General features: G+C 37.4%; 1 protein-coding gene across 1 annotated transcript in view; it reads left to right on the top strand.

Annotated features, from left to right (window-relative positions):
- The first annotated feature begins 4,415 nt into the window (after positions 1-4,415).
- Positions 4,416-13,115, top strand: part of ssh2a (slingshot protein phosphatase 2a) — a 155,144-nt gene continuing 146,444 nt past the window's right edge. Inside the window, exon 1 of the mRNA XM_073053408.1 lies at positions 4,416-4,633. Within this exon, the coding sequence (XP_072909509.1) occupies positions 4,571-4,633 (63 nt within the window). The 5' untranslated portion in view covers positions 4,416-4,570. The remainder of the gene's footprint in view (positions 4,634-13,115) is intronic.

The following is a 13,115-nucleotide window of genomic DNA, read 5'->3' as shown; positions in this document are numbered from 1 at the left end:
TCATTTATATTGCATATCCACCTATCTGAATTTAAAATTCTTTGGAAGATATTAATTACTGAAACATCTAAATAAAATTGCCAGATTTATCCAAATAAGAAAAAGAGCTATGAATCAGAAACAAAATCAGATTTATTATCACTAACATGCTGTGAAATTTGTTGTTTTGTGGCAGGAGTACAATGCAATACATAAAATGTTACTATGTTACAATAAGAAATATAAATAAATAAATACATTGTGCGGAAAGAGAAGAAAGAGTGAGGAAGTGACTGTGGATTCATCGTCTATTCAAAAATCCGATGGTGGAGAAGAAACTGTTCCTGAAATGTTGAGTGTGTGTGTGTATTCAGGTTCCTGTACTTCCTCCTTGACAGTAGCAATGAGAAAAGGCATATCTTGAATGCTGAGGATCCTTAGTAAGAGATCCCAGCATCTTGAGGCACCACCTACTGAAGATGTATTCAATGATGAAGCTAGTGCTTATGATGGAGATGGCTGAGCTTATAACTCTCTGCGCAGCTTTTTTTGATGCTGTGTATTAGTGCTTCCATGGTGTTGCAACCAGTCAGAATGATCTCCATGGTAACTTCTGTAGAAATTTGCTAGAGTCTTTGGTGACAAACCAAATTTCCTCAAACTCTGAATGAAGTATAGCTGCTGGTGTGCCTTCTTTGTGATTGCATCAAAATGTTGAGTCCAGGATAGACCCTCGGAGATATTGACACCCAGGAACTTGAAACTGTTCACCCTTTCTGCTTGATGAGAACTGGTGTATTCTCTCAACTTCCCCTTATTGAAGTCCACAATCAGTACCTTGGTCTTACTGACATTGAGTGAAATGTTGCTGTTGTGACATGACCCAACCAGCCGATCTATCTCACTCCCTCATGCCTCCTCGTCACCATCTGAGATTCTGCCAACAATTGTTGTATCATCGGGTGAATTTATAGATAGCATTTGAGCTGTGCCTAACCACACAGTCATGAGTGTAGAAATGAGCTAAGCATGCATTCTTGTGGTACAGGTGCACAAAGAGGCAGCAAAGGTAATATAGGTAATTTAGATAAGTATGGAATAGGCACATGATAGATAATGTGGCAAAGTGTGAAATTATCTATTTTGGTGGGAAGGAATGGAAAAACATTTTTAAAAGGTGTGAGATTAATAAATGCATCTTTTGCAGGGACGTTTATTTATACATAAATCACTGAAAGTTAACAATTACATACAACAGTTAGGCAAATACTATATTGGACATCTTGTTTTTTGAAATTATTATGTTTGTATCAAACTGAGATGAAATCTCATCTGAAAGACAGCATTTTCAATTTTCAGTACCATGTGGGAGTATCAGTACAGATTTTTATGCTCAATTTCTCCGGAGCTGGAGCCGGTCAAGACAGCGCCAGTAAACGATTCCTCGGGCGACATCTTCCAGATAGCAAATCTCACTAATTATTTCACTTTTTCTAAGTCCTTTGCATGTTCTTTTTGTCTTGTTTGTGTTACAGAGACATTTGGAGTCTGTGGCGTATAAATCAAAGGATCCAGCACTATGCTGTATCCAGAGAGCTGCCTCGTGGAGATCAGAGATGGAGGGCTGAAAAGGACCAAGAACACAAGCAATCTTGTGGAAAAGACCAGCGATGAGGTGCAGGGTCATGAATAACTGTATCTCGAAGCAGTGAGGAAGATTGAAGCTTCGAGGTGAATGTGGAGGGGTTAAGCAATGGCTCCCAACGGAGACTGTCTGCAACAGGATCAGCGCTTTCTGTCCCAGATCGGTGGTCACTCTTTACGGAAGGACTAAGTTTGTGTGGCTGCTCTCCTCGTATGCAGATGAAAAGAAATTTCCCGTATTCTGAGATTTATGTGATTATTGGACTGTACTTTACATTGGTGTCCTACAGTTTTTCAGTGTTCCTTTCTTGTGGATGATTGGTGGTTGGGTGATCTGTTAATTTTTTTGTGTGTAAGAGTGAGGTTGGGGGTTTGGTGCTACTATCACTGGTCTTTTCTGTGACTGAGGGGGGTCAGGGATCGTTACGTGTAAGGGATCATTGTATTATTGTAGCTGGTTTTTGCTGCAGGGGAGGGGGATTTTGGGATCTGTAAGTTTTGTTTCTTTCCCTTTTCATGCTGGAAGGGGTTGATGTATTTTCTTTCATCAATATCCATGCTCTTTCTGTATTTAATGGCTATCTGGAGTAGACATATATCAGAATTGTAATGTACATACAATAAAATGAACCTTTGAACCTTTTGAATCAATAATGTTTGATTTGGAGAGAGCCTTCACTAGCTCCTGTAATGACCAAGGGGGATTATGGAATGTCCTTCTGAAATTTAGCTACTTTCACAAATCTGTTACTTTGCTATGTTTGTTACATAATGACATGGAAGAGGTGATCCAAACCAACTGGGCAACTGTAAACTTAATCTGATTGCTAAATGGACTCAAAAAAGTCTGTGCCATTATAGTAACTCTCTTCTCAATACTCTTTTTGAAAAAAAGACGGTGCCATTATAGTAACACTTTTCTCAATATTCAACAAGCTTCCTACTACAATTTAGTTAATCTGCAGATGAACAAGTGGCCATTCAGCCTTCTTGCTTCCAATACAGAGCCAATACCCTCCTAACTTCAGTCATTAATTTCAAATACACGGAGGCAACTTGCAGATGTGCACACTTGCAGACTAACTGGTATTAACTTATTTCTTCAATGGAACATACAAGCAGATGGACCCCACACTAAACATTTGGAAAACAATAGTCCTCAATTAATTTATCCCCCTGCTGCACAATAGCACCTTGCCAATGACTAAGATTGCTCATCAGGATGTGGAAAACATGGATCACTTTCCACCTCTCAGGAAAGGCAGATATCTATGCAAGTTTCACTACCAACGACAATGCCCAACCTTTGACCAACAGTGGAAAAAAGTGGTAAAATACCAAGGGCTCATATCCAATACAGATTTTCAGAGCAACAATGATCCCTGTCATCTTGTATGCTCTATAGTAGTCACAGCCAATCACTGGAGAAGAAGCAGTGATACTTGAAGGAAGCTTGATATTTTGTGTTATCCTCACATAAATCTACATTCAGTTCTACATTTTGCCATTTTAAAAGAACTTGAAGATTTGAAGAGAAAGCAAGAAGGTAACTTATATTTTACAGACCCTTTCATGATTTTAATTACAAAGTACATGATAGCCAGTACATTACTTTGAAGAGTGTTCACTGTTGTGTTGATGTATGTAAAAGTGCAGGGAGTTATCTATGTCCAGTCTAAATTTCCTCTCTCAACAAACAGCATCAAAAAACAATATGACTAAGTTATTCATTCTGAGGCTGGTGTTAACATTATCTACTGGGTCTGCTATACTATAACAAAAGCAATTACTTTATTTATTAATTGGTTTAGTGTTTTGTGACATTTTGAGAACTTGTTAAGTTTCCATATAAAAGCATTTAAAAATTCTTTGAGAATGATTTACAATCATTCCCAACTCTTTCTTTCCTTTCATTCCATAAACTTCTATTGCTTATAAAATCGGGCAATGCACATTGTTATTCCTTTAATGCTCAATTTAGCTTTGTCCATTATTCATTCCTAGATGATACTATCTGTTGTCTCAATAACTGATAGTCTATTTTAAGCAACGTTTCAATCAATAAAATCTGCTTCCAGAAACTTCGTAACAACTCTTTTAGTTATCACTAAATTCGGATTGTGGTTCTATCTCTAGTCTATCTCTTGTCATCTTTATTTCTAAATTTCCTTTGTTCTGCGAATTTTATATATACATATCTATGTATTACCAAAATATCTTGGTATAATTCATAATTTTAGGTGATGAGAATTCGGGTTCAATCCATAAAATCGCTTGTAAAGGGTTGTCTTAATATGTGAGTTTTAATGGATTATTTGAACACAATTCAATCTACATTCAATATAATTTTCTAACCCGTATACCGAATAAACAGCAGAAGCCTCGGCTGATTTTTTTCTCTAATTGTAATATCCACTGTATGATTAGTGTTTGATCACACCATGAATTAGTGAATTGTATTAAAAGTTTGATAATATATTTGAACTTTTCATATTCAGGCGTTTTTTAAAGTACCAAGTAAGTATTTTCTTTGTGCTCAGCGTTAAACAGCAAACTGGAATTTTCAAAGCACTTAAAGAGAATTTCTTGCAAACGCACTGCTACGATTAGCAAGAAAACCTTTCGCTTTATTGGATTGGAGTTTTTTTTTGTATTTGGTTCATTTCGGTATTTATAGAATTGCTCAGTTGTTATTTTACGTATTTTTTAAAGAGTTAAGCCCTGGAAAGAGTTAAGGTTTGTTGACAAGGCGGGTATCGCGCGTGCGCACTTGCGCCACCCTGACCAGAAACGCCAGTGTTCGTTTGACGGGGAGTCAGACGCGTCGGTGTGCGGGGCGTTGTTGTGTGTATTTACTGTATTTAACCAGTAGATAGATCAAGAGAAACCCTTGAATTCTCGGAGAACTGCAACAAGAATGCGATTTGTGGTGTTTGGGGCTCTATAGATGGCTTTAGTAACGGTTCAGCGCTCCCCGACGCCGAGTACCACCTCCAGCCCTTGTGTTTCGGTGAGTGCCGTTGGTCGATCGCCGACCCAGAAGGCGTTCGCGGGCCCACAGTGCGCGTGCGCGTATGGCTCCCCTCCTCCATATATGGAGGTCCCGTTACGTCGACGCGTCGCGCGCACTTCGGTTCAAAAACAACGTTAGGAAGGGTTTTGAACCGGTCTGTGCTTCCCCCTCCCCCATGCTCTCGCGCCCGGCTCTCCACCCCCCCCCCCCCCCCCCCCCCCGCCTCCGTGCGCGTCCACGAGCGGCCGGCCCTGCTGGTGCGCCGGCAGGCGTATTGTTCAGTACGGTTATATACGATGATTTCGCTGGGTTTGTGCTCTATTTTAAGACCCGCTTGTGCTTCCTGGTTGCATTTCAAGAGATATGTCGACTCCTAGTGTAATCCACGTGTACACATACAGCAGGTGCTTTAACCATACATTTATTTCTGCAGTATGGAGCAATGCCCGCTTGATAAAATACACTGTGACTGTAGTATAATGTCTCCATATGGTGTAAATTCCATCTGACAGTAGGAAGTCCTTTTACAAAAATGGGGACAAAGGATGATAGGTTTTCGTAATGCATCATCAAGAGAGGCATAACATGACTTGGCACTGCTCTGGTTATTGTTACAAGTTTCTGCAGCCGACATTATTGTTTGCTAACACCTTCCCGAGTATTCTGCTCCATTGTACTTTAGGTCGGATTTGCCTCTATTTCATTGTAACTCCCGGGCACAGAACTCTGTGTTCGATTCTTATTTATTGATTTAATGACAGGAAAGGGCTTTCTGTGGTATGGTTTAGCTGACAGATAATTCCTAATAAATCACAACATTGAGAGTGATTAAATCTTTTGTGGAGCGTTATATGCAGCAGGAAAATAGGCCCTTCAGCTCAATCATCTGTACTATTCACAATGATCATCTCAGCTAGTCCTATTTGCCCTCAAAACCCATTCTATCCATGTCTTTTATTGTACCTACTTCTACTGTTTCCTCTGGTAGGTCTTTCCATATACACATCTTCTGTTTCTTATTACAAACTTTATTTTTTTTCTGAGTCAGTAACTCCAACCTTCACTTTAGGAACTGTCATAAACCGTACCAGCATGTCTGCTGTCATAGAGACACCACTCTTGGTCCTTATCCAATGTTTCAACGGGTAATATTGACAATTCTTTTCTCTCTCAGATGCTGTTTGATCTGCTGAGCTCCTTTAGCAGATTGTTTGTTGTCTAGGTTCTTGGTTTCCTGTCACCAACATGTCCACCCTGTTTCCATCTCCATAACATTGCCCAATGTTGCCCTTACACCGCTTATATACTATTAAAGCCCTTATGTATGTCTTTGTCAAATTTAGACTATTTTGACACAAACTAGGCAAGTACTCCTTATAAGCTTGAGACCATTCAAAACTTGTATAGGTACACCTTTTACCCATGCCCTTATAATTCTCATTTTCAAATCCCACCATGATCTTCATTTTGCATACCTGTTAAGTATCTCTATTTCAATAACTCTTAAAGACGATTGTCCTCAACAAAAACCGACCTCCTGATTATTCCTAACTTGAGTGGCTCATCAGAGTCAGATTTATTATCACTGACATATGTCAGGAAATTTGTGGTTACAATGGACACCCTTGCTCAAGCCTGGGAACAGAAATCTTGCTCACATTCCCTTAACATGCTAACGTGTTTGCTTCCTTTTAACCTTTTAAGACATAAAAACCACATCTCCTCCTACTAAGTATGTATTCCATGACAACCCCCTCTGCTAAGCAGATAGACCACGGTTTTGATCCTGTGTTATGTTCACATGGCTTTGGAACAATTAGTACTCCTAAGGGATGCCTTTGTTTGCTTTGCTGCTTTGACAATCTATATAAATGGAAGTTGTTGCTGATATTAGTTTACATGAATTAATTCAGATTTAGAACATAACATTGTCTTCTTCATCTCCATTCTGAGGTTCATCAGTGTATCCATCAGACAGTCCATTAAGTGCAACATTTATGCAAACATGATTATGTTCAATTGAATCTCATCTCTCAGTCTTCCAAAATAGTAAATATATTTTTAGGAACAATTGCCTGTGTTGTCTTAAAACAAACATATTATGCCTAAATGTTCATCAATCATTTTTAATATTTTAATTTTCTGACTATTCTGCAGTGAAGCTTTAATCATGGCACTTACATAGTTAATATAAGTTTCAGTTTTTACACACACAACTGAAAACGTCACCATTTTCCATTGATGTGGTTATGTCAAGTCTATTTGCCATATAAAAATACAATGAGTCCAGAATAGAGTGACAGCCCTTTCTGCTAAATTTCTTGCTGCATTACTGTATTTTCTTTTAAATAAAGAGGTGATCTGTACATTATTAATTTTTATCTGCTATTACAAGTAACTGTAGTTTTAGAAGGAGATTAAAACTGTGATCCAGGACTGAAAAACCTGATTTGACTAAGGATAAGTAGTGTAAAGCTATTGAAATACATAAATGATCTTCATTTACATTAGTCACAAGGCACTAGATTTCTTGATCTTTATAGTCAGTGTAGGTTACCATTTTATTTCCCTGATGTTTTGAATTCTTCCTTCTTTAAGGTAACTTTTTTGAAAGAAGCTAAACTGGACAGTACCATTTATGTTCAAATATAACTTCATACAGTGTCTCTATGTAAAGTATTTATTATCTAGTTCTCTAATTCATCTTCCTGATGGTGTGTCAGATCATTTGACTTTTCCTGTGGCTTACTAAGATGCTAAGAATATTTAGCAGATTTTTACTTACTCTGTGATCCAAATATACTGATGTATCAGTCACTTTCAGGGAGTGTTGTGTAATGTTTTCTCTCTCCAACCACCTTCAGTTCTAGGCTTAATTTGGTTTAGATGCTGGGTAGGACTCAATGGGGGAGGGGTAAATGAATTTGCTTTGTTCTTCATTGTATTGAATCAGCCTGTTATAGGGTACAGGCCTGCTAAAATGTAATAGTGCATAATGCTTGGCTTGACATCAACTTGGATTAAGCAGTTTAGCCTAAAAGGGTGAAAGCCCATTGTTGAATTTGGAAAGAGCAATTAGAAACACAGAAAACAGTGAGAATAAAACAAAGTTTTGTTACATTTGACCTTAATTAAATCTTAGCCTTTTGTTCTGAGAATCTTCCTACATTATGTAATTATACTTCACATCTTTGTAAATCTGCTTGTAAATTTTAGTTTATATTCTCAGTAAATTGTAACCTATTTAATACTAAATATCTCAACTAATTCTCTTTAGCACTGTAAATATTTTTCATTTGATCTCTTGTTTCTCTTGTAATTTGAATGCTTATTGAGGATTATCACCAGAGTATATTGGATATTTTCCTGCTTGAATTTTAGTGTAGTTTCTGGCTTCTTCCCCCTTCTTTTCCAGTCATAATGAAGGGTCTCGGACCGAATGTTTATTCTTTTCCATAGATGCTGTTTGACCTGCCAAGTTCCTCCAGCATTTTGTGTTACTTTGGATTTGCAGCAAGTGCAGAATTTCTTGCGTTTAAAAAGCTCAGCAATATGGATTAACCTACCCTTAATGCTGACATATTACCAAGATAATTTATTTCCATATAAGTCCATTTCTTTGTAGGTAACATCCTATTAACATGAGTTTTTGTGGCTTTAATTTTGTTTTTTCCTCCCCTCTCCCCCCAGTTTCTGATTTAATAATTTGACCTGCATTGCTTCTGGGAAAATCTGGTGTAAGGGACATTTTGTGGGGGATGGAGCATGTAAATCAAACTTGTCGATCTTTGTCCTTCCAAGCTGCAAGTTTACAGTAGAGGCATAAGAGCAAATTGCATACCCTTTCATCCCAACTGGATTCCAAACTGGGTCTTGAAACAATTTTTATCAGATTTCTGTAAAAGTAAGGAGGAAAACCTAGGATTTCTACAAAGATAAAAAACATTAAAATTCTAGCGTTACTAATCTAGCATCACAATACAGAAGTGTTAAAGAAATTTGGCTCTACTATCATTTAGAGTTACATTTTCAGTCAAACATTCAAGTCTATAAAATAATTCTTCCAGCCATGTTTACTCCTTTTATATTTTCAATCATGTTTACCACCATATGTTTAAGATTGCCATATTTCTTTTCCTCTCCTGAAGGTGGTTTCTCATACATTCTGGGCTTGCCTGGACTTGACTTGATACTTACCGGTACTTATTCATCAGACCATTTGCAGGAGATTACTAGCTTTGAGGCACTACAGCAAAGACCTATAGCTTGGGTAGAAGATAGGTTCTGCCACTGGACTTGCATCAAGAGTCCTGAGTATTGATTTGGAATATTGTCTGGGAAAATGAATTTAAATCCCACATTTGAAGCTGGATGGTTTAAATTCAGGTGTTTGATAAATATGGAATAAAAACTGTGACTGTGAAAGTATTGGATTGTCATTATAAACCCATCTGTTTCATTAACAGATTTCATTTAGGGAAGGAAGTCTGCCATCCCTGCCTTTTTTGGGTATCTTAATATATAGCAACATGGCTGATTCTTTGTTTAAACTTAAATGGCCCAGCAAGTATAGTTGAATAGTTGGGGTTGGTTAGTGAAAGGCAGTTTAGCTACTGACACTTTTTTCTTCAATTATTTGTTAATTGACAGCAAAACTTACCTTTGTCATTAGTTTGTGGTCAAAAGTTAAAATGCAATTTAGTAATTTATCTATTTTTTTTAATTCTCAGGGCACTTGTCTCTAAAACTGATATTATCTAAGAATACAGATTTGTTTGGATTATTATTATGATTTACATATAATGTAAATATGGTAAAGTTCCAAGGGGTTTCATAGAAGTGTTATCGGTGAAAAGCCTGTTAGGGAGATTTTGGAAATGGGTTAAAGTTGGTTATGGACAGGTACTTTGGATTATCTCTTAAAACATTATCTTCTCCTATAGGGAGGGAATTGAAGAGCTTGAGACCTTGGTAGATGGAACAATTGTATTGATAAAAGAGCTGCAATTGGAGGAAGTATAGTTATTTTGTATGGTTGAAGCACTGAAAGAGATTAAAAATGGGGAATTATAAAGACCAGCAAGGATTTGAAAATAAGATGTGATTTTATTTGAAGTTCTGTTGTTAGTGGAATACTTGACCACTGATGGGAATTTCATAAAATGTTTTCAAATTATTTATGACAGTTAAGAATGGCTAGTTTTCTATATCTTAAAGAAATCTATGCAGAATGTCCAATAAATTTTACTGAGCTATGAGAAAACATTTTATAGAAGCCAGGGATTCTTAGAAGCAATTTGCTATGATGCATAAATTGTCCAAGTAATTTGATAATCAGCAGAGGATGAGTGTGGAGTAAGAATGAATCAGCCTCCTGATTATACTTTGGCAAAATGTGTTGAAAGATGAGATCATTCTTAGTTGCAGTGAACATTTAACTTGCGCACATATATAGGTGTGGTGTGATAATCACGGTTCACAGTTGTGGAATCATACTTCAGTGGTGAGATGAACAAATGTATTACAGTTGGCCCTCCTTATCTGTAGGGCATTGGTTCCGGGACCCACCCCCGCAAATACTAAAAAATGCGGCTGTTCAAGTCCTTACTTAACCTGTCTTAGTGCGGTGGACTTTAGGACTCGGTGGAGCTCTAGACCTTATTTAACCTGTCTCAGTGCAGTGGACTTAACAACCCGGCAGAGTTCCGGACCTTATTTAACATGTTTCAGTGTGGTGGACTTTAGGACCCAATGGGGCTTGGGACCCGTTGCCTGCGGCTGCTGCTGTTTCTGTTCTGTTGACGGAAGGCAATCACGATTGAAAATAAAGTGGAAGTAATAAAACAATCGGAAAGAGGTGAAATGCCATCGGTCATTGGAAAGCGTTAGGCTACAGTCGGTCAACGATCAAAACAATTTTAAAGGATAAAGTGAGAATAATGGAGTATGTGAAAGGCCCTGCCCCGATGAAAGCTACAATTATTACTAAACAACGCAGTGGTTTAATTCTTGAAGTGCATATGTTTAAGTGTTTTATATGCATAGAAAGGTAAAATATATACTATATACTAAGACAAACGTTTGACTAACTGACGCTAAATAATACCTGATGTACCTGCTCAAACAATGAGTGCTGGAGAACTTCTGGGTTTTCCTGATCCATGGTTGGTTGAATCCGCGCGTGTGGAACCCGCGGATAAGGAGGGCCGACTGTATTATCATAGATCATTACTGCTCTGTTCAGGAATTTTATCAAAAGCAGTGGTTGAGCCACTGCCGCACAGTGCCAGAGACTTACTTCTGATCACGTGCATTGCTTGCAGATTTCGTAGGTTCTCCCTGTGAGTTGGTGGATCTACTCCAGGTTTCTCTCACTTTCCAAAGATGTGTGGTTTGGTAGGTTAGCTGGCTACTGTAAGCTCTGCCTAGTACTTTGGAGTGGTATAAGCTGGGAGGAACTTAATGAGAACATAAGGGAGAATGGAAAATAAGATTAATGTCGGGCAAGTGTAAATGACTGGCAGATGTTTGGTGGACTTAAAGGCCTGTTTAGGCTGTATCTGTGTGTGACTCAAAATAAATAAATGTGTTGAAACTCCAGCAATATTATTTATCAGCTCTTAGTGCAAAAACAATTTGAGTCATTTGTACTATATTTGTCCAGAAAGCAGTTCAAGAATTCAAGAAAGAAAATATATTTTTATATGGCTGAAGAGAAAGGGAGACTAGACAGAAATCAGAAAGAGAGTAAAGTAAGAATATCAGTCCTGATCACAGTGACTTGGCAGAGCAGTTTTGACACTGAATGGCGTACACCAAATATATTTTGTATGTTTCTAAAACCGTGTGGTATTTATGCATTATGCTTGTTTGTTTATTAGCTGATTAATTTCTTAAAACATTGTATAGTGTAAATGCTTTTTCACAGTTGTATTTTTTTGAATGGTATATTCTGGGAACTGCATAAATCATTTTAATGTTGATGGGGCATTTACAGAACATTCAGCAAAGAAATTCCACTGCAAAAGTCTATCTTGTAATAATTGAGTTTCACATGTTTCACTCATAAACAAAGCATTTACTGACTCTTTTATTGTTAATGTGTGAAATTGAAATGTTGTTCAAGTTACTACTGCACCTTCTTAATCTTCTCCAAAGCTAATCAGTTATTGGTTACATTGATGAAGAAGATTATTCTTAAAGTTACTGCTGTGAGTGGCTGGAAAAGGCTACGTATGGATTGTACACCACCAGGAGTGCAATAAACTTTGTAGTATTATCTTTTTGTGCAGATTACTGAAGGAATGTTATCCCAATGGGGGGTCACTCCTTTTCAGACTCCAGCATGTGCAGTGGTTCACTGGTTTATAATTTGATTGCTGCCTGAGTGGTGTATTTATTTCCGCAAATGCGTTTGGAATGGGGGCAGGAGGGTTCATTCTGACTTGCATGAATGCATCGTTGAGGAAGAATCCTTTTTCTGCTTTTTAGAGAAAGATACGTTACAGTCTGAAATTGAGTCTGTGCACTCAGTTAAAACTTTGGTCTGATACACTCATTCTGGTTCAGTACAGTCTTGAGTTCATCAGTTATTCTTAAAATTCTTCTGTTAGTCTTGTTGATTGCTTTGTAAATACTTTCTTTTCTGGAGCAGGAGGAACAGTGCTGGGGAGCAGGGAGAACCATTTCGAGTTTGATATTTACCTCTATTCCTATGTTACTTTATTTGTGGTCACAGAGGAATTGCTGCTGTCTGATGCCTTTCCACTTGGAATTACATCACCAATGTTCTTTGTGAGATGAATGCCTGACATTGCTGTACTATAAATCGGGTCATATAATTGGGATGTGAATTGGAAATGTTCTTTTAAGGACCATTAATCAAGTTCAAGTGTAGATTGGAATGTGTCTTTCTGTGAGCTATGATGGTTCTGGATGAATGGGCAGAAATATAGCGAAGATGATTTAATGTAAGACCAATTATAAGCACAATTAAACTAATTCAATACAGCTCTAAACTGATTTTGTTTATTTGGTGTCAGGCCGTAAAGTTCAGCATGAAAACTAGCAACTTTGATTCGAATATACAATAAGTTGTCTTTTCTCTAGCAGAAGGATGGCTTTATATTTAGGAGCTATTTTTGGAAAGAGTAAGTTGTTTTTAGATGATTAATGATGGATCATTACATAGTCACATGGTTTTATTTGTAGATTAGAAGTAGAGGGTCAGGTAAAATAATTGGCAGCACAGTTGGAGATATTCTCATGGTATCAAAGAAGCAATGTATTATCAGATAACATTAACACTGTTGTTGAAGATTTGATTTCGATCAGTAAGGTCCATCTTCAAAGTATTTATCCAAGATTAGATTTTAACTTGTCTTTTGGAAACCCATTTTAATGCATTAAGTACTTCACTTTGAAAGGATCACCAAATCAAACCCATCTCAAAAGTATTTTACTTAATTTGACAGTTAAG

The sequence above is a fragment of the Hemitrygon akajei genome, chromosome 8, assembly GCF_048418815.1.
Source record: "Hemitrygon akajei chromosome 8, sHemAka1.3, whole genome shotgun sequence".
Lineage (NCBI taxonomy): Eukaryota > Metazoa > Chordata > Chondrichthyes > Myliobatiformes > Dasyatidae > Hemitrygon > Hemitrygon akajei.
Note: the sequence above shows the minus strand (reverse complement) of the source record. Positions and strands in the feature narration are given on the sequence as shown.